At 40.7% G+C, this 25,324-nt stretch overlaps 1 protein-coding gene across 2 annotated transcripts in view; it reads left to right on the top strand.

The window, feature by feature from the left end:
- The first annotated feature begins 19,642 nt into the window (after positions 1–19,642).
- ZNF326 (zinc finger protein 326) overlaps positions 19,643–25,324 on the top strand; it is a 34,595-nt gene continuing 28,913 nt past the window's right edge. The window contains exons 1-2 of one of the 2 annotated variants that reach the window (XM_043460711.1): positions 19,643–20,046; positions 22,356–22,400. In XM_043460711.1, coding sequence (XP_043316646.1) covers positions 20,031–20,046; positions 22,356–22,400 — 61 coding nt within the window. In that variant the 5' untranslated portion in view covers positions 19,643–20,030. The remainder of the gene's footprint in view (positions 20,047–22,355; positions 22,401–25,324) is intronic. The other variant, XM_043460712.1, reaches the window with a different exon arrangement.

The following is a 25,324-nucleotide window of genomic DNA, read 5'->3' as shown; positions in this document are numbered from 1 at the left end:
GCAGACACTGCAGGTTGGCTTATCCAAAGCCTCTTTCCTTATTGCCCTCTACTACTAAAGCCATAAAAATCACACTATGTTTTTACCCAGACTCCTTTGCAGGGATGGTTGGTCACATGGTCCAGTTCTGGCCAATAAGCAGACATCACTGGGTGGGCTTTCCTGAAGAACATTTTTAAAGGGACAGATTGGTTTTTTCCCCTTTCCCCACATCGTCTTCTTCTTTCTTGCCTTGAATCAAAATGAATGAACTGGAAGCATAGCGGCAATCTTGTGAGTACAGGAAGGAAAGTCTTCTCTGCACGTGTGCCTGCTAAGTCACTTCAGTTGTGTCTGACTCTTTGCCAGACTATAGCCGGCCAAGTTCTTTGGTCCATGGGATTCTCCAGGCAGGAATACTGGAGTGAGTTGCCACGCCCTTCTCCAGGGAATCTTCCCAACCCAGGGATTGAACCTTCCTCTCCTGTGTCTCCTGCATTGGCAGGCAGGTTTTTTTTCCCACTAGTGCCACCTGGGAACCCCCAGTCCCTTCCTTGTACTTGTGTTAGTCACTTAGTTGTGTCCAGCTCTTTGCGACTCCATGGACTGTAGCCTGCCAGGCTCCTCTGTTCTTGGAATTCTCCAGGCAAGAACACTGGAGTGGGTTGCCATTCCTTTCTCCAAAGAAACTTCCCAATCCAGGGATTGAACACGGGTCTCCTGCATTGCAGGCAAATTCTTTACCATCTGAGGTACCTGGGAAATCCCAGTCACTTGCTAGGGATGCGGAATTGTGAAGTAAGGGCCTGTTTCCTCTCATGGCTCATGTCAAGCTGCTATATTGGCCCTGCCGGTGCCCTGACTTAACTGTTCTGAGAGGCTAGGGACTCTCTCAGACTAAGGTGTTTCAGGTATTTCTCCTCTTTATTGTGCTACTAACCACATCCCTGCAATGTGTTTAAGCTGTGATTCAAGCTGAATCATATTTGTTTGGACTATGATTCTTGGGATTGCAGAGCCAGCTGCCTTTTGAAATGTCTTAATTTAAGCACCTGGGGCTCTGGTATTCCAGGGCTTCAGGTTAAAACAGGTAAAAAGTATTCAGGGAGTGGCTCCACCCCGAAGTCTGAACACAATAAAGATGATGCAGATTAACTTTAGAAAATAATAGCTGAAGGAAAAGTAGGGGGGAAAAAAGTGAAGAGGATAAAAAGGTGAGGGTACAAAAACAAGTTTTAGGTAGTGCGTCAGATTATACTTCCTTTTGTAAGATCTCCAGAAGTGGGAAACATATCCTTCGGAGGGAAGTCTTTCTTTAAGACAGAAAACTCCTCCAGATATCTCCTTTTGTCCAAATATTACATCTTTTAATTACAGGGAAGTATTTACAAAGCAGATTTTCCAAGGCGATCACATTCCTCTGCAGTATAATTTCAAAAGGATTTTCTTACTGGAAAAAATCTGCCCTTTTATTTGCCCGCTGGAATACAATCCCAGAGTTTGTACATCAAAGCTACATATCGACCTTATCATAGATTACTTTCTCTGATTCAGAAATGTCGATCTCTGTGAAGGTGATCTTCAAAGAGCCAGACTAGCCTGGATTCAGTAGTGTGTTGTGTATGTTGTCTGCCGCACCAGCTGGACTGGAGAGACTGCAGTGAACTGAGTTTATTTGTTTGGCCGGATCCTGGACTTGTGAACAGCAGTCTGGAAATAAGGACAGCCACCTTCTATAGGGGGATTTGAAAGACCCACTTGCCCCTCTTCTCCTCCTTTTGGGTACCTTATAGGGGCCACTGCTTTGGGATAAGACAGCAAAGATCAGTGCAGGGTGCGAAGTGGAAAGGCTCCCTTTGTTTTCAGGAGAGAGAAACATGGAGGCCAACTTAGAAAGAGAGGATTTATCACGTATGTGAAACTGGAACCAGAAAGCTGATCAAGGGTTGAGTCAGCTACAGGAACTGGCTGTTCTTTTTGTCTCTCTCATGATTTGTCCCATCTATCTCTCGTGATTTCTCTCCCTTTCTTCCAAGATATGTCTGCTCTATTTTTTTCTCTTTATTAACAGGCCAGTTCCTCAATCCAAATGCCAGAAAGAGCAGTCCAAATGACTTTGCTCATTGACTTCGCCCCTTTGGGTAGAATTCTTTGCCAACGGCATCGCCACAAGCCATTTGGCAGCTAATGAACAGGCGGCCTCAGGCCAGGGGCCCACCTCAGTCCACTCAGTGGCCACTGATGCACAGACGCCAGCCTCACACAATCTGCCTGATCCGGGGGGCCTATGGCCAGGGTGGTTTATACCAGAATCACGTGTTAGGTAACGTAGACTCTGGGACTTGCGTTTAGACTGAGTCCAGTGTAATCATGTGACACTTAGCCCGACCAGCAGCACTCAGGTTTCTTTGTCTGTAAATAGAAGGATAATACTGAAACCTATTTCACAGGGTTGTGGTGAGGCTTAACCAGAATGATGTGTAGTAGAAAGGGCTTTGTAAACTTAAATATTATACTAATGATATTATTATCAGAAAGGGATAGCCTCAAGACATTTTGACCCATTTGGCTTCTCAAAAAGGCTAGTCATTTAAAAAGAGAACAGTGACAGGGAACAAATAATGGATGGAGAGTGCCAGGGACAGGAATCTCCTGCTCCCCACTGTGTGAAGGGGTGACTGGGATGGCTAGCCAGGAGTCCTACATTCAGGTCTCATAAGACTCTGGGTGCTTCATGAGTGTGTGTGTGTGTGCATGCGTGTGCACATGTGTGTAAAATGAGTAACTGAGAGCACAGGAACGCTTTTCTTCTACATGTTCGGAGTCTCTCCTCCTGATGGCCCCCTTTTTACCACTAACCTCTTTACCTTTCTTTAAAGACAAAGAGAAAAGTAGACAGGAACGTTTTTTAGAAAAAAGTTGATTTGCTCAATGTTCTGCATCAGCCTGGATGGGAGGGGAGTTTGGGGGAGAACTGATACATATTTACATATGGGTGAGTCTCTTTGCTGTTCACCTTCACTATCGTAACGTTGTTAATTGGCTATATCCCAGTACAATAAAAAAGTTAAAAAAAGACAAAACATAACATGCACACAAAACATAACATAACCTGTGAGTGCTCAGTCACTTCTGTCCTGTCTGACTCTTTGTGACCCCATGGACTATAGTCCTCCAGGCTCCTCTGTCCATGGGATTTTCCAGTCAAGAATACTGGAGTGGGTTGCCATGCCCTCCTTCAGGGGATCTTCCTGACCCATGGATTGAACCAGTGTCTCCTGTGTTACAGATGGATTCTTTACCACTGAGTCACCGGGGAAGCCCAAAACATAATACAATGATAAGTAAAAATAAATAAAATGAAAAAAAAAAAAGAGTTGAAAAGAGAAGGTGGCAGTGAGTAAGCAGAAGTAATGAGATATTGGGTGTGAGTTGCCTAGAAGGGCTGGACAGTTCAGGCAACAAAACTGAACTGCTGGGAATTTCGGCTCCTAACTAAACTTCCTGTGGCTGTGGGTAAATATCAGGCTCTTTGTGTGAAACACGGCCCTGACCTTGGGCAGAGCCTCCTGAGGGCACTCCTGGAACTCCCTGACTCACTGCGGAGGTAGCTGAATGAGGGCGGGGCGCTGGGCCAAGGACAGCGGGCTGCTGCTGAGCTCACCAGGTGCCCCGCAGGAGCAGGAGGAGAGGGCAAGAGCGGCTGCGCAGATGCCTCTTTTCCCGGGCCTTCTGTCCTAGATTGGACACTGGGGGCCCTATTTGAGTAGGGTCAGGTTGCTCACATTTAGGTTGTCAAGAAAGAAATATCCTGAAGTATAGTGGAAAAAAAAAAAAAAAACAACAAAAACGCATAAGATAGTCATAAAGCAAAGTTTTCCAAAACATACCTCAAAGTGGAATGTTCTGGTCCAGCAGAATTCTATAGTATGTGCAAAGCCACAGGGAGTAGGAAGATTATACAGGGGAGCAGCAGAAGTAGAAGCAAAGTTTTGACATGATCTTTCAAGAGGAATACAGGAAGGATAATCGAAGGGAGATATGGAAGAGAAGAAACAGATGAATCACTCTGTTCTCTACTTGACTAATTCCCTCACTGGCATTGGGGATATGACTGCTGAATCAAAGTCCTGGGGTCCTGGCTTTCTTCTTCCAGGGCTTGTTGTTCTCTGTTAATTAGGACATTGGAGAAACTGTCATGGTAATTATAGTATCTAGACTTGGGGAACTATGGGGAGCAGCAAGAATATATTTAATTGCAGAGCTGAGAGACGGTAGGGTTTTGAAATCCTGTTCTGAGAACACTGCTATGCTAAGTTGTGTTTTTTGGGATTGCCGTGACATTGTCTGTTATGTAAGGGGAATCTTGGATGTTTTGTCTGAGCATTTAGAGTTGTTAAAATGTTCGTTTTCTCAAGAGGACTCCAAGGATCGGCAGAGAAAGTTGTGCTTAAGTGTTCAGCTCTTTTTCAGTTTTACTGTCGGAGCGAGTCATCATGAAGGGTGGCAGAGGCAGATGCTCTTATGCATAGCTGATTGATTCCTTTAGAGCAATAGAAAAGTGATTAGGTTGGAAACCTTTTACTTTGCCAAGTTTGGTCATCATATTTTCCCTTCGATAAATTCAATGACATGTTTTATTTGGCTTATTGGTGGAAGAACAGAGCAGAATATTTCGCTTCCTAACATATAGTAAAATCCATGCCTATCGGTGTCCGGTTATCTAGAAACCTCCCTTTAGCCAGCATTTCCTTACTTGGAGGAGACAGTATGATTGGTGTTCATAATGATGCCCTGAAAGTTCCAGGCCATCCCCAAATGCCTTTTGCTTTTCCCAATGGAAGTATCACTATTGTTTCTGCTGATTATGCATGTAAAATTAGCTTACTATAAAGATTCAACATTGAAAAATGGGAAAGTGGAAAATCCCCTTGTAAATGTCTCATCCCATAGTTAACCTCCTAGTAAAACACTCAATAGTGTAACTCCCTAGGAAATTTTCATACACACAAATGTGTATATAGAATATATTTGTGTAAATTAGATCATACTCTGCATACTGTTGAGTAACCTACCTTTTCATTTTTAGTCATAAATGTCCATATCAAAAATACAACACTATCTCAATATTTTAATGCTTGCACAGTTCCTATACTTAGTTTCTTTTGATTTTTACTAAATATCTGTTGATTAATGTTTAGTTTCTTCCTTTTCTTTGTAATTATAAATTCTGCAATGACATCTTAGTAGTTCTCTGATTATTTTTTAGAGATTAACTGTATTACCCTTTCTAAAATTAACTTTATTGAAATACAATTTGTATACAATAAACTCATTAAAAGTGGACAATTCTGTGAATTTTTACAAAAGAATCCACCTATGTAACCAAAACTACAATCAAACTATAGAACACTTCTATCACCTCAAAAGACTTCCTCACATTCCACCTCCACCCTGGCTCTGGGCAATTGTTGCTCTGCCTTCTGTTGCTATAGATTATGTTATATTTTCTAGAGTTTTTTATAGATGGCCTTATATGCTATGTATTTTTTTAAATCTGGCTTCTTTCATTTAGCATAATATTTTTGAGTTTCATTCATGTAGTTGCCTGTATCATGAGTTCTTCTCTTTATATTGCTGAGTATTATTTCATTATATGAATATACCACAATCTGCTTTTCCATTCATTTGCTGATGAACAAATTGTTTCCAATGTTTGGATATTATGAACAAAGTTATATGAACTACGTAAAAGTCCTAGTGTAGACATTTGTTTTCATTTTTTAGGGTACGAACTTTATTAAAAAAAAGTGCAAACTGTTTTTCAAAGTGGTTGTACCACTTTACATTCTTACCATCAGTGTGGTAGAGTTTCAGCTACCTATATTTTTGCCAATATTTGACTTGTTATTTTTTCTAATTTTAGCCATTCTATTGGAAGTGTCATAGTATATCATTGTGGTCTTGACTTGCATTTCTCTGACTTTCTGATGGTGTTGAGTATCTTTTCACAAGCATTAATCATTTATAGATCTTATTTTATGTTACAACTCTTGAAATATGTTGCCCATTTAAAATAATTAGGTTGTCTTCTTACTTCATTGTAAGAGTTACTTATATATTCTAAATACATGTCCTTTGTTAGATATGTGCTTCAGAATTTTTTTATTTCCAGCCTGTGGCTTGCCTTTTTTATTTTCTTAATGGTGTTTTCCAAAGAGCAAAAGTTTTTAACTTTACATAAAGTTCACGAATTACAAATTATTTTTTTAACATCAGAGAGAGAGAGAGAGAGTGAGTGAGAGAAATTAAATGGTGGTTAGTGTTGTTTTTGTATTGAGTGCATACAATATTTTAATTCCTTGGAAATGGTTAACTATGTTAATCAGAGTATTGTATTAATCAAAACACCCCTTTTTCTTATTGTTTTGGGTAACAGAATTTGCTGTATTTATGTGCCCTCATGCAGTGACTCTGAAATTTAAATGCCATCTTAAATTCTTTTTTTAAAAAAGGGACTTAAATGCAAGGAAAAATGAATGTATCAGATATCTGATTAACATTTATTTCAGAATTATTTTTTTCCCTCAATGAGTAATCTACAAAAGTACGCCAAGAGCAATAATGAAAACATATAATGAGTACTTACTATGTCAGACACTGTGCTAAATGGCTTATTTTATTTAATACTCACAACCATGACCCTATGAATTGGTCATAATTTTTATTCCCTCTTTGTAGATGAATAAACAATTCAAGTTCAACTTACTACAGATCCAAATCCCAGATGATATGTGCCTGGATACCTTGACTACTGCCCACACTTCACTCATTCTCTGTGTTTCCTTCTGTGCATTAAGAGATGTATTGTACACCATCAATAACATTAACTTTACCATGTATTTAAATTGTTGCACCCTAATATTATTCACTACCCAATCTATGCTCTGATTTCCTAATGTGTCACCCAATATTTTTAATGCCAATATTTCACACGTAGAACATTAATGTTCCATGCTATTTGTGGGTTTATAATAACCAGCTATTGCATCTCAAACATACAGTCTTTATTTTTAAATAGCTTTTATATAATGTCATATAAAAGCTTTTATATATGACAATGATCTGTGTCATCATCCTTATTTAGGTATTCATTAGTTTTGAGGGTAAACTTTTGAGATTTTTAAATATTTCATTTTAGCCTCAAAAATAACTTTTTCAAAGTAGAAACTTAATTTTTGAAGTCACATTTGCCAATATTCTTAAGCAAAAAATTAGAAGATTCTAGTATTGACCGTTCTATGTCTCTGGCAAGGTACAGCTCAAAAGACAAGAATCTGGAAGGAAAGAGACGTTGCTATGGGAGACGAGGGCCGTACCTCATAAATAAGAGAGTTTGCTGAGTCACAGCTGTTGTCCTTCATTTTCAGATAAGTTAATGAGAATCAGTGGAGGCATGTGGAGGTGAGGTCTCAGTGCCTCACAGAGCTGGCTCCAGCTGAGGAGCAATGCACTCTCAATGTGGAATTCAGAGGGATGGTGATAGTACATCAGTGTCATGGCTTTTGATGGTCCAATCTGGCTTTGCTATTAGGCTCTCCGGTTCCATCCTCCTGAGGTTCTCTAACAGTTGCCCCAGGGGGAAATGTCTGAGTAGAGTTACAGTAGACAGCTGTAGGACCTCTTTCTCAGCACTTTGTGCTTTAAAAATTAAGTAAACAGTCAAATGTACTAAGAACATTTTTTTCTCCTCTCCAGTTTCCTGAATCAAAAAACATCAAAGAAATGAAAGGGTATGAAAAAATTCCTTTTACCTCATATTAATTACCAAACTAAATGTCATACCATTATGACCTTTCTTCTCTTAGTCATTCATATCGGCAGGAACATAGACAAATAAGAAAACTTTGGGGAGGATAGTGTACTGTGTAAATAGGAACATCCATTACCTCTGTGAGCATGATCATTCATTCTCAGGCCTAGAGCACATATTTTGTAAAACAGTTAGAGCCAGATCATGCCATCTATACTTTCTCTCTCCCAGGCAGTTTTGGGGTAAGGAAAGGAGTGGAGGGGGAAGAAAATATACCCAGAGCTTTGTTCACTGATCCCAGCCAGGGCAAGTAGATTTCTGGGAAAAAAGTAGGAACAGATCCCCTTCCCAGCTGTAATCCTCTTCTCCTCCCACTCCATCCTGCCCTTCTCTCTGTACCTCTTTTTAGAGTTCCTGAAAGGATGTGGTTGGAGGGGGGGAGATTGTAGAGAAACAATCGGAAAACAGCTATTCAAGACTCAGGGTAAGGGGTGCGTCAAAAAGCTCGTTGGATTAGATTTACTCATTTTCTAGTCTTATTACTTCTATTTATTAGCTGAGTGACCTTGGATAAGTACCTGAACTTCATTAGGCCTCCTTGTCCTCATCTGAAAAGTCAGGGGTTTGGACTGGAACTAGATGATCTCCAATGCTTTTCAAGATTTGACCACCGTGAGTCTCTTCTGTAATTCTTTTAGTACCACGTGCCCCATTTAAGACAGTGCAAAGCAGCATGTGCTTTTTCTAGGGGTCTGCTAAAAAAAGACCCTGACACCCTTCTTTTTAAAAGAATTCATTTTCTTACAGTCACATGTTTCTTTAAAAACAAATATAAGAGCCCTGGATTGATCATAGCAATATTCTTCTAGAAATATCTTGTGAAGGGAAGGCTACTTATTTCCCCTAAAGGACTGCGTATTGGCCAGAGTACCATTTCACATGCTTTTCATTTCTTTGAGCCAGAGCTTAGCTAGTATGCTCTTAGTAAGGACTGATGAAACTGTATGAAAGTAAGTTTCTTTAAAAGTAAGTTTCTTTTTAAAGACAGGAGAGTGAGCCTGTATGTACCTACTTCCCACCATTACTCTGCTGAAATAAAATTAAACAAGTACTGCCCCAAAGTAGGTGTTTGGAATCAGTAGAAACTCATGGACTGGAGATTTCAACAAATTTCTAAAAGATAAAAAGAGAAAGGGGGAAGATTAATGGTTGAATTGGCTGAAAATCCCACAGTCTAGAATATATAAAATAAAATGACAATTAGAAACTTGAGAGATAAGGAAATTCAGAACAACAAAGACCACATATGAAGTAAACTGCAACGAGGCATGAATCTAAGCAGTTAATAGACTGTAAGAAAAAGCAATCTATTTTTCCTTGATGCTGGAAATAAGCTTCATTTGAGAGACCCAAGGGTTATAACACTGGGTCCATGGAAAATATCATCCTAGCATATTAACATTGAACAATGTTTATATTGATTACAAAAAAATACATGCAGTATATTGGCTTGCTTCCAGTGTTTATTATATTTTAATAAAATTTATTTTTTAGAACAGTTTTAGATTTACAGAAACATTGTAAAGACACTTCAGAGTTCCCCTATTATTAACATCTTATATACCATTAATTTGTTACAATTAATAAATGAGTATTGATACATCATCATTAACTAAAATCCATATCTTGTGCAGATTTCTTTAGTTTTGATCTAACGTCTTCTTCTGTTCCAAGATCCAATCCAGAATACCACATTACATTTAGTCATCAAGTCTCTTTAGGCTCCTCTTGGCTGTAATAGTTTCTCTGACTTTCCTTATTCCTGATGACCTTGACAAGTTTGAAAAATACTGGACAGGTATTTTGTACAATGTCCTTTATTTGGGATTTGTGTGGTGTTTTTCTTATGATTATACCAGGGTTATGGGCTTTGTAGTGAAGACCACAAAGGTCAAGTGCTGTTTTTGTCACATCAAATCACTGGTATATACTATCAACATGACATCACTATCACTGACCTTGATAACCCGTTTGAGGTAACGTTGGCCAGGTTTCTCCAATGTAAAGTTTCCCCTTGCCCCCACTGTTTCATGCTGTCCCTTTGGGAAGGAAGAATATAGACTATTAACTTCTAAAGTCAACCGAGAGATAAAACAGGAAAGAATTTTTTGTGGTTGAAGTAAAGACTTGTAAGTATTAACAGTTTTGTTAGTGGTAAAGTGTTGCTGACAAAAATAAAAGGGAGAAGAAAAATGGAGGAATGGGAAGGGGGATCAATACCTACACTGAGAAATTATTTACTTACGGCTGCACTGGATCTTTGTTGCTGTGCACAGACTTTCCCTAGTTGCAGCAAGCAGGGGCTATTCCTCCTTGTGGTGCACAAGCCTCTCGTTGTGGTGGCTTCTCTTGCTAGAGCATGCGCTTCAGTACTTGCATTGCATGGGCTTAGTTGCCCCACGGCATGTAGAATCCTCCTAGATCAGGGATTGAACCTGTGTCCCCTGCATTGGCAAGTGGATTCTTAACCACTGGACCGCCAGGGAAGTCTAGTACCTGCATTTTTATAGAGGAAATCCATTTTGTTGTTGTCGTTCAGTTGCTCAGTCATGTTCAACTGTTTGCAACCTCAAGGACTGAAGCATGCCAGGCTTCTCTGTCCTTCACTGTCTCCCAAAATTTGCTCAAACCTATGTCCCTTGAGTCAGTGATGTCATTCAACCATCTCATCCTCTGTTGCCTGCTTCTCCTCTTGCCCTCAATCTTTCCCAGATTCAGTCTTTTCCAATGATTTGGCTCTTCAATCAGGTGGCCAGAGTATTGGAGCTTCAGCTTCAGGATCAGTCCTTCCAATGAATATTCAGGGTTGATTTTCTTTAGAATTGAATGGTTTGATTTTCTTGCAGTCCAAGAGACCCTCAAGAATCACACCACAGTTTGAAAGCATCAGTTCTTTGGCGCTCAGGCTTCCTTATGGTCCAATTCTCACATCTGTACACGACTACTGGAAAGGCTATAGCTTTGACCATATGGAACTTTGTCAGCAAAGTGATGGTTCTGCTTTCTAATATGCTGTCTAGGTTTGTCCTAGCTTTTCTTCCAAGGAGCAAACATCTTTTAATTTCATGGCTGCACTCACCATCTTCAGTGATTTTGGAGCCCGAGAAAATAAAATCCGTCACTGTTTCCATTGTTTCCCCATCTATTTGCCATGAAGTGATGGGAACAGAGGAAATCCATAGATACATTATAAAAATTAGAAATTTGAGTCTTTGTTTAAAAATGTAAACATTTAGTTCCAGTAGAGGATATAAAACACTATCACTGTTGTTAAACTTTGTGAAGAGAAGAGTAGATGAGATATACGCTGATCTCCACACTGTGAAATTGATTGATATTGACTAAAGTTGGTGGCCCTCCCCGTTTGTTCAGAAGTAAAGAATCCGCCTGCCAATATAGGATACACAGGAGACGTGGATTCGATCCCTGGATTGGGAAGATCCCCAGAAGAAGGGCATGGCAACCCACTCCAGTATTCTGGCCTGGAGAATCCCAAGGACAGAGGAGCCTGGCAGGCTATACAGTCCATAGGGTCGCAGGGAGCTGGACACGACTGAAGTGACTAAACACACGCAAAGTTGGTAATCCAAGAGAGAGAGAAAGAATGCAACGGAAGTGAAGATTGAGTGATCTAACTCCAGGTAAAACCAATTTTCCTCTGTAGAGAGAACTGAAGCTAACTAAGCAAGAAAAGAAAAGGTTAGAGTTTTTCACTGGAATTTTTTTTATACTACTTGATTTATTACCACGTGCACAAATTATTCGCTTTAAAGCCAAAGACAGTGGGTAGGGTGGTGTCAGGACTAAAACTAGATCACCCGGTATGATTCCCTTTGCCTTCAATGATAAAGCAAACCTATCAACTGCCTAAATATCACTCACACAAACCATACTACTGTATCATGTTTAGTTGAGGCAGGAACCTTACTTCTGAGAGAGCAAACGGGTAATCTTCTGAGGTCTTTGATTTGCAGGAAAGGCACTTTTGAAAAAAGCACTCCTTTTGTTTAGAAACAGATTAGGAAGATTTCAGTTGCAAGAGAAACTTTCTGAAAGATACATCAACTGTTTCTGGTTGTAAAGTATTGGCAGACAGTGGAATCCTTTGTGTGCTTCCTGTGTTTAGCATTATACAACATGTTTCGGTTTAAAAACCCTGTACAGTCATTAGCTAATTACCTCCCAAGGGCTGCAGGGTAGTTAGAGGAAATACTGGCACCAAGCCAGATTTTAGAGCTGAAGGATGTGTATGTGTTTGTACCAGCCCTGATTCAGGGCATAGTTGTTACACAGTTTCACATGCAGGGATCGATCAGTTAATGTGTGGCTATTCAATCTATAAAGTTTCTTTTCTAGACTCAGCATTTCCTTGAGAAATACAAGTTACTGAAACAGAAGAGAACTTATTCTGATATCATCTCTTATAAGTGTCTTGAAAATCAACATTGTTGACAGTTTTAGATTCATCATTAAATCAGAATCTTCAAAGTGAGGCCTGGATTATGGAATTTTTTAAAAGTACCCAGATTATTCTAGAGTAAAGCCAGGCTTGAGGACTACTGACTTCAGTGGAAAAGAGCTGCTTCTTTTCCTATCCCCAACACTAACTAAATCTACAATGAGAATGAAATACAATATTTGGTTAGGGAGAAAATTTATTAAAAACACTAATTACTGATACATATTTAATCTTGTATAAAATTTACATTTTACCTGATAGAAGTGCTCAAGAAATTTGGATAGTATAGAAGAGTAAATATCTATGTCTATGTGCATATGAAAAATCATCACAAAAAGAATCACTGTTCATGTTTTGGGATTTTTCTTCCCATTTTATTTTCATGCTTTGTCTTTTTAAAAAATATTGACATTTCTCTTGTAATTCCATATACAATTTTGTATCTTGGTTTTGAAATATACCAATGTAATAAGTTTTTTCTTGATTCATCCTTTAAAAGTCATCTCTAAAAATGAAATCTAGTGAAATGAGGCAAACAGGGAAATTTATATCCACAATTAAACCAAAATAGAAATTCAGGTACCTGTAGAGCACAGGCCCAGAGGAACAGTCTCTATGTCCGTTTAGAACACTCAGACCAGCCCTGTCTAGAACACCGGCTGAATTTCTGCAGCTGAATTTTGACTATATTTGGTGTGTGGTGCCCTCTACTGGCTCTCCCAGGGTTGTGCCTTTTTTTCTATTTGTAAACTTTGTGTTTGGGTCCTAGGTGCCTCAGATGGTAAAGAATCTGCCTGCAGTGCAGGAGACCTGGGTATGATCCTTGGGTTGGAAAGATCCTCTGGAGAAGGGAATGGCTACCCACTCCAGTATTATTGCCTAGAGAATCCCATGGACAGAGGAGCCTGGCAGGCTACAGTCCATGGAGTCACAAAGAGTCAGACAAAGCTGAGCAACTACCACTTTCACTACTTTTTCAAGGACTCTAAAGAAGCGTGTTAAATTGTATGTGTGCATGTTTGATTTTTGCATGTCTGTATTTTTATTAATATGTGTTGCCTTAGTGTAGAATTGAAGCTATCTAAATAAATAATTGGATTTGATTGTGGGTCTGTTTCATTTTTATTTATTCCACAAACATTTTCGAGTCTACTAGGGGTATTGTACTAGGGGTCTGGAGACAAAGTGGCTCATTATCTATCCTAGGCAGGATCACGATCTAACATGCTTTGGCTATTCCAGCAGAAGAAGCTGACTCCTTAAGGACCCTTGTCCCTGCTCTGTCTAGGAAAATCAGCCTCTTAAATGGCATGAGCAGTTTTGGGAGAGACAGGTGTGGCACAGCCAGGAAGAAAGAGGACACCTTTCCAGCAAGGCAGATCTACCAAGCTGATTCTGGCAACTGATTGCCAGATGAATAGATGTCACAGAGAGCTTGCTTTCGATTTACTTAGGGAATTAAAATTTATGATGGACCATCACACATTAATAGATAAAGTGAGTAGTAATAATTCAGAGGCTTAACTGAGCCCCTGTAAGGGAATAGACCTCATTTTCTAGAAATGTAAACTTCATGTAATATGTACGGAAGGAAGGGAGGTAATTATTACATTTTGAAAGCACTTTTGCATTTAAAATTTTACCTCCATTTGGGGGGAAGGAAGTGCCTATGAAAAGAATGGAGTTTTTCTAATCTGAGGAAAGCCAAAAGGATAGAACAAAGTGAGGAATTTCTAAAACATTCATGATCACCTCTTTTGATTTGTAGTTTCTTTGACCACACTATGTACAATGATGCAGATGATACATTAGCAAATCCCTCTCCTCTCTTTTTAACCTGAGAACCTGGATGATGATGTTGGGCCTACAAAGTTGACTCCATACACCAATGGATACAAGCATGACTATAAAACATTTATGATGAATATTAAACAAGTTTATATTTTATATATATATATATATATATATATATATATATATATGATATAAAGAGCCAGATATCCTGGAGTGCAAGGTCAAGTGGGGCTTAAGCAGCATCACTACAAACAAAGCTAGTGGAGGTGATGGAATTCCAGTTCAGCTGTTTCAAATCCAAAAGATGGTGCTGTTAAAGTGCTACACTCAATATGCCAGCAAATTTGGAAAACTTAACAGTGGCCACAGGACTGGAAAATGTCAGTTTTCATTCCAATCCCAAAGAAAGGCAATGCCAAAGAATGCTCAAACTACCACACAATTGCACTCATCTCACAGGCTAGCGAGGTAATTAATACTCAAAATTCTCCAAGCCAGGCTTCAACAGTATGTGAACCATGAACTTCCAGATATTCAAGCTGGATTTAGACAAGGCAGAGGAACCAGAGATCAAATTGCCAACATCTGTTGGATCATCAAAAAAGCAAGAGGGTTCCAGAAAAACATCTATTTCTGTTTTATTGACTACGCCAAAGACTCTGTGGATCACAACAAACAGTGGAAAATTCTTCACGAGATGGGATTACCAGAGCACCTTACCTGCCTCCTGAGAAATCTGTATGCAGATCAAGAAGCAACAGTTAGAACTGGACATGGAACAACAGATTGGTTCCAAACCAGGAAAGGAGTTCATCAAGGCTGTATATTGTCACCTTGCTTATTTAACTTATATGCAGAGTACATAATGTGAGATGCCGGGCCTGACAAAATGCAAACTGGAATCAAGATTGCCAGGAGAAATATCAATAACCTCAGATATGCAGATGACATTGCCCTTATGGCAGAAAGTGAAGAGGAACTAAATAGCCTCTTGATGAAAATGAAAGAAGAGAGTGAAAGAGTAGGCTTAAAACTCAACATTCAAAAAACTAAGATCATGGCATCTGGTCCCATCACTTCATGTCAAATAGATGGGGAAACAATGGAAATAGTGAGATACTTTATTTGGGGGGGCTCCAAAATCACTGCAGATGGTGACTGCAGCCATGAAATTAAAAGATGCTTGTTCCTTAGAAGAAAAGTTATAACCAACCTAGATAGCATATTAAAAAGCAGAGACATTACGTTGCCAGTGAAGGTCTGTCTAGTCAAAGCTATGGTTTTTCCATTAGTCATGTATGGATGTGAGAGCTGGACTAGAAAGAAAGCTGAGCACCGAAGAATTGATGCTTTTGAACTGTGGTGTTGGAGAAGACTCTTGAGAGTCCCTTGGACTGCAAGGAGATCAAACCAGTCAATCCTAAAGGAAATCAGTCCTGAATGTTCACTGGAAGGACTGATGCTGAAGCTGAAACTCCAATACTTTGGCCAAATGATGGGAAGAACTGACTCATTGGAAAAGATCCTGATGCTGGGAAAGATTGAAGGTGGAAGGAGAAGGGGATGACAGAGGATGAGATGGTTTGATTGCATCACTGACTCTATGGACATGAGTTTGAGCAAACTTTTCTCCCGGGCTTGGGAGCCTTGTGCTCGGCTTTCGGGAACAGCGGGCCTCCCGCGGGGAGGGAGCGGCGGCCGGCCGGCGAGAGTGCTTGCAAACCGGCCTTTGGAGGCAGCCGGGGAGGTCTTCCAGCGGGAGAGGGCCGGTTGTGCTCAGAGGCCCCACAGGCCAAGCCTGGCATACTGCAGTCCATGGGGTCACAAAGAGTCAGACGTGGCTGAGGGACTGAACTGAACTGATACCTAAGAGTATGAAAAAGTAGCTGGACAAAGAAGTACCTAATGAATTGCAACTAAAATTCAATGTTACTAACTGCTATTAAGGTAACATAGAGGGAAGGGGATTCTTACTAAGAAGGAGGGATTTAAAAAGATAAAACATGGATATTGAACCTTTAGAATGGTGGAGGAGAGGAGACGTAATAGATGCAAAGAGAACAAGACAAGCAAAGGCATAGAAATGGGAAAATACATGACTTTCATGAGGGACAGCAGATGATCCTATGTCACTGGAGCAGAAGGTATGTAGGTGGAGGGTTAGGAGATGAAGAACAAAGGTCCCTGGGTTCTCAGGAAGTCCACTCACCTGGCTTTTCTCAGGTTCTGGGGAGTGTGGGATGGTGGAGCTTCTCTGACAGCTCCGTCAGGATTGCATCTTAGGTGTGGCCCCTCATTTCCTCCTTCTCCCTGAAGTCTTTCCTTAGTCTCAGCCCACCCTTTAACCTCTGCATTTAAAAACCCCTACTCTCTTTCATTTTCCAAGGGACTCTGCTGGTCTGGTCTTTACTAACCTTGTGTCTCTTGCGAAATAGATGGAAGATGAAATGATGTAAGACTTTGTGTAAAACACTGGCCCCTCAGGGTAAAAATCTGAGCCTAGTAAAGCCGGAAAAGACCAGGTAGCCTAGCTAGACTCTGGGGAGCAGGAAAGAGAGGACAAATGGAGAAAACTATGTTTGGCGCATGGTCGGTGCTTAACCAAGATCTGTACAGTAAACAGTTGGTGGTGGTGTCACTTAGGTGCTAAGTCGTGTCCAGCTCTTTGTGATCCCAGGGACTGTAACACGCCAGACCCCTCTGTCCATGGGATTTCCCAGACATGAGTATTGGAGTGGGTTGCTGTTTCCCTCTCTAGGGCTCCTCCCAATCCAGGGATTGAACTTGAGTCTCCTGCATCGGCAGGCGATTCTTTACCTCCTAATTACTAGGGAAACCCAAAAAAATGAATTAGGGAATGACTTGATAGTCTCTTGAGTATTATGGAGTACCTCAGGTATTGCCACCTGCCTCTGCAAGAACAATTTGTATTAGGGAAGGAGGACGGAAGGAGGGAAAAGATCCACATATTCTGGTATTTCCTGGAGTTATGAGTTTCTTATCTGGCAGTTTTCTCTTTCAGGGGAATAAGGGGTGTGTGTGTGTGTGTGTGCACGCACGCACGTGCATGTGTACACATAATGTGCACATGATTCACAAAGTGACCCAATATTTATTTTCTTCCACTCATGCCAAGACCTGAAGACCCTGGATTATAAAATCACTTCTTTGCTATGATAACAAGAAAAAAAGAGTCTCAGGAGAACTCAGTTTTAATTGTTAAACTTATGTGCTTGGCACTTAGGATACCAACAAGACTTGGGTCTAATCTCAAAGGGCTTTTAATATGGAGAGACATAGTATTTTGTGCAAAGGAGACAGTGCTAGAGCAAGGCTGTCCTAGGAAACTCAGAGGAGGGGCTTTTAATAGAGCCAGGGCCTTGCTACTTATTCCAAGTATAGTTTGACTGCCAGCAGCAGCATCTCCTGGAAAATTGTGAGAAATGCAGACTCTCCAGCTTCAACCCAAACTGACTGCACATTAATATTTGAGAAGCACTGGTCTAGGGGCAGGGGTGGGATGTGAGAGTGTTCTTAGAGGAAATAAGTTTTGAACTGTTTTGAGCATGAGTAGGATTAACCAGGGGGCTTCCCAAGTGGCTCAGTGGTAAAGAATCCGCCAGCCAAAGCAGGAGATTCGAGTTTGATACCTGGGTCAGGAAGATCCCCTGGAGGAGATGGCAGGCAACCCACTCCAGTATTCTTGCCTGGGAAAGCCAATGGGCAGAGGAGGTGGCAGGCTACAGTCCATGGGATCACAGAGTCAGACAGGACTGAGCAGCAGAGGGAAAGCCTTAAGCAAAAGTTCAGAGTCATGAAAAAGTATTGGGGTGTTTTGGGAACTGTACATAGCTTAAAATTGCCAATCAATAGGGAAAGAGTAGGGGGGAGAGGAGGATGGAGAAATGCAGGAAGGTGGCAGGGTAGGCAGAGGCCAGACCCTGCTGGATGTGCTTTATGTTAGAAGCTTTGCCTTCACCCAATCCGTGATAGAGATGCATGATGTGTTCAGATTTGCCTTCATATCACTGAGGCCCTGAGGAGCCTGAGAAGGTCAAGGTGGAAAGATAGAGAAATTACTTAGGAAGCCAAGGCAACAGTTTAGGAGAAAGATAATGAGAGTCTAACTCAGGTAGTGCAGTGAATTGGAGATCATGGGCAAACTATTAGTAAGACATTTTAGGACGTAATAAGCAGATGAAAGACTTCGGTATGGATTGATGATGAGAGAATGGGAGACGGCTGAGTCTTGACTGCATTAGTAGTGGGTGGTTGCTCATGACGCCACTCACACAGCATTATTCACAGATGAAAGAATAAAAGTAGATGAACAGGTTTGAGGAAGGAAATTATGAGTTCAGTTTTCAACACGTTCTGCTCTGGCAAATAGAAAACGCGCATAGGAAGGAAAAAAAAGAAGAAAACACTATAAGGGTGGAGAACTGGGTGAATCAATGAGGGTGGAGAAGGAAAGCGATGAAGAAGGAACAGTGCCCTACCCAGATTTGGGGCTGTGCTCAGTTGTGTCCATGAACTATAGCCCCATGAACTGTAGCCCGCCAGGCTCCTCTGTCCATGGAACTTTCCAGACAAGAATACTGGAGTGCCTTGCCATTTCCTACTCCAGGGGATCTTCCTGGGATCAAACCCGCATTGCTTGTGATTCCTGCATTGGGAGGTGGATTATTTACCTCTGCGCCACTGGGGCTACAGTCATACAACTTAGTATACCTGTGAGTTTTTCCTTTAGTCCTGTTTCCAGAGACTGTTTTCTTGCAACTTGGTTCTGGAAACTCATTGGACCTCAAAAAAGGGCAAACGGCTTGATTCATGCTTTTCTAACCTGTGATCAACTCATCATTGACACAATTTGCTCTATGAAAAAATATCTAATCTGGAGTTCAAGCTGCTCCAGGATTAGAATGACCAAATAGTTGTCTTTTCCCACATTGTCTTATGGGCGAGTGACTGTCCACTGTCCTCAATACTATTTCCAAAGTGAGAATAATACAATGCTGAGTGATACTCCCTCTGTCGTGTCCGAGTCTTTGTGACCCCATGGACTGTAGCCTGCCAGGCTCCTCTGTCCACGGAATTTTCCAGGCAAGAATACTGGAGTGGGTTGCCATTTCCTTCTCCAAATACAATGTTAACATGTTAATATATAATGTATCAATATGTGTGTTTGCCCGTGGTTGTTCTTCAAGTTCTGGATGACTCCTTCCAAAAATCTTCCCTCTGTTAACTTTTACAACACTTTCATTTTGCACCTTGAAATTCAGAACTCGACCGTGGTCTGTCTTGGATCACACTCGTAACTTTCCTATTTAGCAATCTGTTCTCTGCTCACAGGGGTCTAAAAATATCCTGGCCTTCTGAATCTCCACGGCAGAAACTCCAGAAGGTTTTTTTTTTTTTTTTTAAACATTTTCCGATCAGTCATTATCAGCCAATAAAAAGGGAAAGGTCGGCACGTGGTATATTAGTTCGGGCAGGAGGAAGGTATTCCAAGCAGATCCTTTCGCTCTTGCCAGAATCAAACATGGCGGGCTTCAGCCCGACCTTCCAGAAAACCCGGCTTTCTTCCCCTTGAGCCCGGCCAGTCTTTGGGGTCCTTTCTAACCTTCCTTACCCCTCGGCGACTCCGAGAGGGTCAGCACCTGGAAGCGTGACAGCGGACCTGCTTCCCGCCCCCATTCGAGGGCCCGCCCACCAGCCCGCGCCAGCCAGTCGCGGGCCGCGCTGCGGCGGCTGGCAGCGCCGGCCGGGCCCGCCCCCCAGCCTCGCTGTGGCCTGCGGCTCCCGGGCCGGTAGCGCCGCTCTTGGTCGCGCTGACTCGTAGTGTGGAACCGCGGGTCACGGGTGCTCTTCTCCGGCCACAGATTAGCCAAGCGCCGCCGAGGCCGTCGGCCCCGAGCCTCCGCCATGGACTTCGAGGACGGTAAGCGCGGCCTCTGGCTGGTCACCGCGGCGGGCGGCGGGCGGCAGGCGGGGTGGCCTGCCCCCGGGGTCTGTTTACCGTCTCAAGATGGCCGTGTGGGCTTTGTTCTGCGGGCCTAGAGGCCGCCCGCCCGCCTGCCCGCCTCGGGCCCGGTGCCTGGAGTCGGCCTCGGTGGGGACCCGCGCGCCCGGATCGCCCCGCCCGGCGCCCTCTGCGGCCCGCGACCCTGAATTCCGCTCCGGCCTCGGCGCGGGGAAGGAAGCTCCCAGAGCGCCGCGGCCTCCCGAGTCCCCAGATCGGCCCCCGCCCCGCTGCGAGCAAATTGCCAGGAAGCCTCCAACTTCCCGTTCTGGGCGAGAGGGCGAGCGGGCCTCCCCCGCCGCGGCTCGCGCTCGCCCGGTGGGCAGCGACCCAGATCGTCCTTTTAGTAAATCCCCAACTCCAGGTTACTACTCGCCAGATAGAATTTTCTGAGGCTTGTTCATGATCATGTTCCTTGGTTGTCTTAGTTTTTAAGATGAGTTTAAAGGGCGTCTGTAAGTGATTAAGTATAGTAGATCTCTATCCAGAATGGAACGTAAGGTATTTCTGGTTAGCAAAGTGGGATGTTTATCCGCCAACAGACAGTGCCCGGGCGTTAATCCCTAAATTTAAAATGCTTCTGTGAACCAAAGTGTTTTCTCTGGACAGTGTGTTGTTAGTCAAAATTATGGCACAGCATCACATGCCCTTCAAATTCAGACCTGTACACAGCCGCCTGGGGGTGGACTGCTGATTAATTAAATGAGCAGTACCTTTCGGTCGTCTCTCACGCCAGTTCTTTAAGCCGTTTCATACGCTCACGAAATAAAATTAATTTGGTCTTCATATTATCTTCAAATCTTGCCCAACTTTTATAGTGATTGGTGTCAGGGTAAGATGAGTACGTAATGACAGCACTAGGGAGACATGAAAAGGGATGTGAATAAACTGAATTTAGTCCTGAGTTACCGGGCATTTCTGAATAAAATGGCTTCACTAATTAGTCGTAAGCCTCTAACCCAATCAAAAACATTAACTTTGAATATGCTGAGCCTGATTAAATGATCTTTTGACCTTTGATTTGATTTCATGCCACGAAGAATTAAAGCTGCCAAGTCTAAGTATATGAAAGGGGACTGGAATAACCTTTTGTGGATACTTTTAAGTTACTTTGAAATAGGAAGTTCAGATATTAACAGTAGCACACTCCAGTGTTTGTTTTAGTTGAACATTGACTCATTTTGATATCGATACCTTTAAACTGAGTATTTGAAATGCCAGAGTTGAGAATGAATTTTATTTTTTTATTATTATTATTTTTTTTTTCGAGAATGAATTTTAAAAATATGTTGCTGTGTTTTCACACCAAACTTTGGTGACAGTACTAACACCCAAGGTGCAGCAGAAACTACCAGTGTGGGAGAAGGGAGTGACGGGAATGGTCCCCTCCCCCCATGAAGGAACCCATTGTCTTAGCATGTTTACTTTTTTATTATCACCATCTGCCCACAGTTCTAAACAATGTGAATCATAAAATTCTAAACAGTGTCAGTGATAAAATGTTCCCTCTCTCATGCTCCCTCCTTACCCCTACTGCTTTATTTGAGGGATGGAATTTGCCTGACAATATGTGGGACTCTAGAGCTCTGTGGTGTAAGTTGGAGTCTATTGTATCCAAAGGACTGCTGTATTAAATTCCTATTTGTTAGTAGAATTAACTAAAGGGTTTAACAATTGCCAAATTAGTTTTGACAGAGAAATTATCAATATGATCTTTGGTGATGATGCCACATCCTGGATAGAAATAGCACACACAGGTATACACATATATGCATGCGCATTTCTCAAATAAGATCTTGAAATCTTATTTGAGAGCAAATTAAGTGCTAAGAGAAATAGTAACTTGGGAAGAAAATATATTGAATCGATTTTCACATGTCCCTGTTTTTTGCACTGTTTGATATATAATTTATCTGCCTTCCCTTTTGTTATGCTGTATAAATCAGTATTGGATCTCCTTTTTGGGCTGTAATTATATATCAAGTTTTATTAACTAATTTTTACATTACCATGATTTGGATGATAAACCTGCCATTTGGGGAGATAGTGAAAAGAAAGGGATATATATTTTCCCATATGAAGTATATATAATTATTAACACCCTGTTTTTGTAGATAGTTGAGTTAATGGCAGTTTAAAAATTGTATTTGTTTTTAGTAAGTGGGTATATAATTCAAGATTTTTGCTAATATTGCACTAATTCCTTTCTGTTAAATGTGTCTTCATAGATTATACACACTCTGCTTGCAGAAATACTTATCAGAGCTTTAATGGTGAGTATCCTCTTTCATTTGATCTAAAATACATTAAGGGAATGCATCTCCGTTTTTTTGGTCACCCATCTAAAGTATCAATGTAAAAAGGAAATTCTGCCTTGTTTCAGTCACTGTTTAGTCTTTTGATGTGTTAATGTTGTCATTACTACATATAGTATTTGAGTTAGGAAATTTGGAATCAGAAAACCTTAGGGCTATTCAGATTAGTTTGACTCTTTATTTGAATTCTGAGTTCTTTATTCCAAAAGGCCCTGACTGTATTAAGTGATGACTTATAAGAAACTAGCTGAGTTATTTTTGTTGAATTAGAGGCTTTGGTATTGAGTAAATGTAGATTAAGTGGATTATTGGCTTGGTTTTATATTGCTTCTTTCATAATTCATTTTGACCTTGTTTTTGAGGTCATTTGCTTTAATGTGTCCAAATGTGTTAGTATATTAAGAACTGTCTAGAGCATATAAAAAAGCCTTGTCAATATAAGCATTGACATCAGAGTGACTAAAGAGCTAGATAAAATCATGGCATATGTAGAATACAGTTGGGGTGGAGTTTTGATAGTTTAGATTAGAGTTAAGGCTTTGCCAGACAGGATAAGAACATAAAGAAGAGCATGGAACAGTTCAAGAGGTTATAAAAGCATTATATGAAGGGCCCCAGAGAGTGGAATTAAATTCCCTGATTGCCAGAAAAATGCAACTTTCAACTGTTGTACAGAATGTAATATATTCACAAAATAAAACTGAAGCAAATGTACTACTAAATGAAGACTGTGTCATTTCATGAGAATAATTACCATGCAGTTAATTGCTACTTATCATCTCTAGGAATTTAGAGAAACTTTGAATTTGATGTCAGCTAAAAAAGTTAAACATATAAGAATAGTCAATATATATTGAGTGCTGAAAAACATATTTTTGAGCAGGAGAGTGATATAATAAAGTTACCAAAAGAAGTTTAATTTTCATCCACTGTAGGTTATATTGAAAACTGGAGAATTATCAAGTTTCATAAATTCAGGTGTAAGAATTTTACACCTTGGGAGGTGATGATAGTAATTTTAAAAATATTGAGCCATTTCTTGAGAAAGTTAGCAGAACTTTCCAGGCTGCCTAGTAGTGAGTAGAAAATTGAGAAGGATGCATAAAAATGAATCCAGGATTGGAAACTGGAGTGAGCAGGACTAGTACTTTTACCAAAGAGATTTGGAATGATAGAAGGCCGTGATTTCCAGTAGGATGTACCAGAGAGTTGAATTTATGCCTCAATATAAGACTTTGAAATACAGAATCATAGAGGGTCAGAAGTTTATTTTCTTAACATACAGGATTGTGGGGGAAAAAAAAGCTTAAAATATTTCTGTCACTGACATTATGACCTTCTTTCAAAAACAAGCGCTTTAATTGAGGTGTAGTGGACATCGAGCATACTAGTTTTAGGTGTACAGCAGAGTGATCCCATGTTTGTACATGCTGTGAAATGATCACAGCAGTAAGTCTGGAAACCCTTGATCAGCACATATAGTTTTCCTGCAATGAGAAATTTTAAGATTTACTTTTTTTAGCAACTTTCAAATATGCAATACACTATTATTAACTATAGTCACTATGCTGTATATTACATCCCCATGACTTATTTATAACTGGAAGTTGTTACCTTTCAACTCCCTTCACCCATTTCAACCACTCCTACCCCCTTCTCTGGCGATCACCGATCTGTTCATTATGTCTACAAGCTTGGATTTGTTTGATTTGTTTTGTTTTGATTTTTTTTTTAAATTCTACATATAAATGAAATCATACAGTTTTTATTATTCTTACTTATTTCACTTAGCATATGCCCTCAAGGCCCATCCATGTTGTTGCAAGTGGCATGATTCCATTCTTTTTCATGGCAAAAGTAGTATTCCATGTATATACATACATATATATCACATTGCATCATCTTTATCCATTCATCTATTGATGGACACGTAGATTATTGCATATCTTGGCTATTGTAAATTATGCTGCTGTGAAAACCGGGGTTCATATATCTTTTCAAATTAGATTTTTTCTAACAGTTAAATGTTAGACTGTTTTTTTCTTTTAATTTTAGTAGTAGTTTTCATTTAAGGGTGATTGTTAGACTCCCCTGTGGAGCTTTTTCAAAATGTATCTATTTAGGTCATACTGTAGTCCTCTTGAATCTTAATTTTTAGGATAAATGGTCCCAACTGTGTCAGCTTTAAGAACTATCGATACTTTGAATCATTTTAGAATGCACCTCTGGTTAAAGAACACTGCTTGACAACACTTTGAGGCCTGAGTTATCTACATTTTATAAATGAAGAACTTAATTTCAGGGATGTAGTTTGACTTCATTCAACAGATATTTACTGAGTGTTTTGTATTAGGTAGTGTTATTGGAGCTGGCAATACAGCAGTGAACGAAACGGACAAACATTCCTGCCTTTGTAGTGTACCGTCTAGTGGGGTGAAATAGTAAACAAGAAGTAATATTTATTGTATTGCAGCAATTGCTTGGGAGAATAATAACACGGGACAGCTGTGTATGTGTGTGTGTGTGTGTTATACTTTTAAAAGAGATTAGCAAGGGAAAGACTCACTGACAGGATAATAAAGCATCGAGTTGAGGGAGGTGAAGGTACAAGCCGTGCCATTGTCTCCGTATTTCCGTACGTCTGTAAATAGACAAAGGGAAGGCATTGCTGGTAGAGGGAAAATAGGAACATAGGTCAGGCCGAGTGCTCTGTGCTTCAGAGTGACTGAAGAAGATGGGCTTGACTACAGCAGGTGATTTTTGCTGAGTGATCTTAAAATAAGGTTAGAATAGGGAGGATTATGTAGCCAGAAGGCAGTGAAAGTCAAAGACAATTCGCTTAACACACATGAAGTAGTAGAAAGTGAAGACCTGAAAGAACT

This window comes from Cervus canadensis, chromosome 2 (genome assembly GCF_019320065.1).
Source record: "Cervus canadensis isolate Bull #8, Minnesota chromosome 2, ASM1932006v1, whole genome shotgun sequence".
NCBI classification, from domain to species: domain Eukaryota; kingdom Metazoa; phylum Chordata; class Mammalia; order Artiodactyla; family Cervidae; genus Cervus; species Cervus canadensis.
The sequence above is the reverse complement of the archived record's forward strand: the minus strand, read 5'-3'. Positions and strand labels throughout refer to the sequence as shown.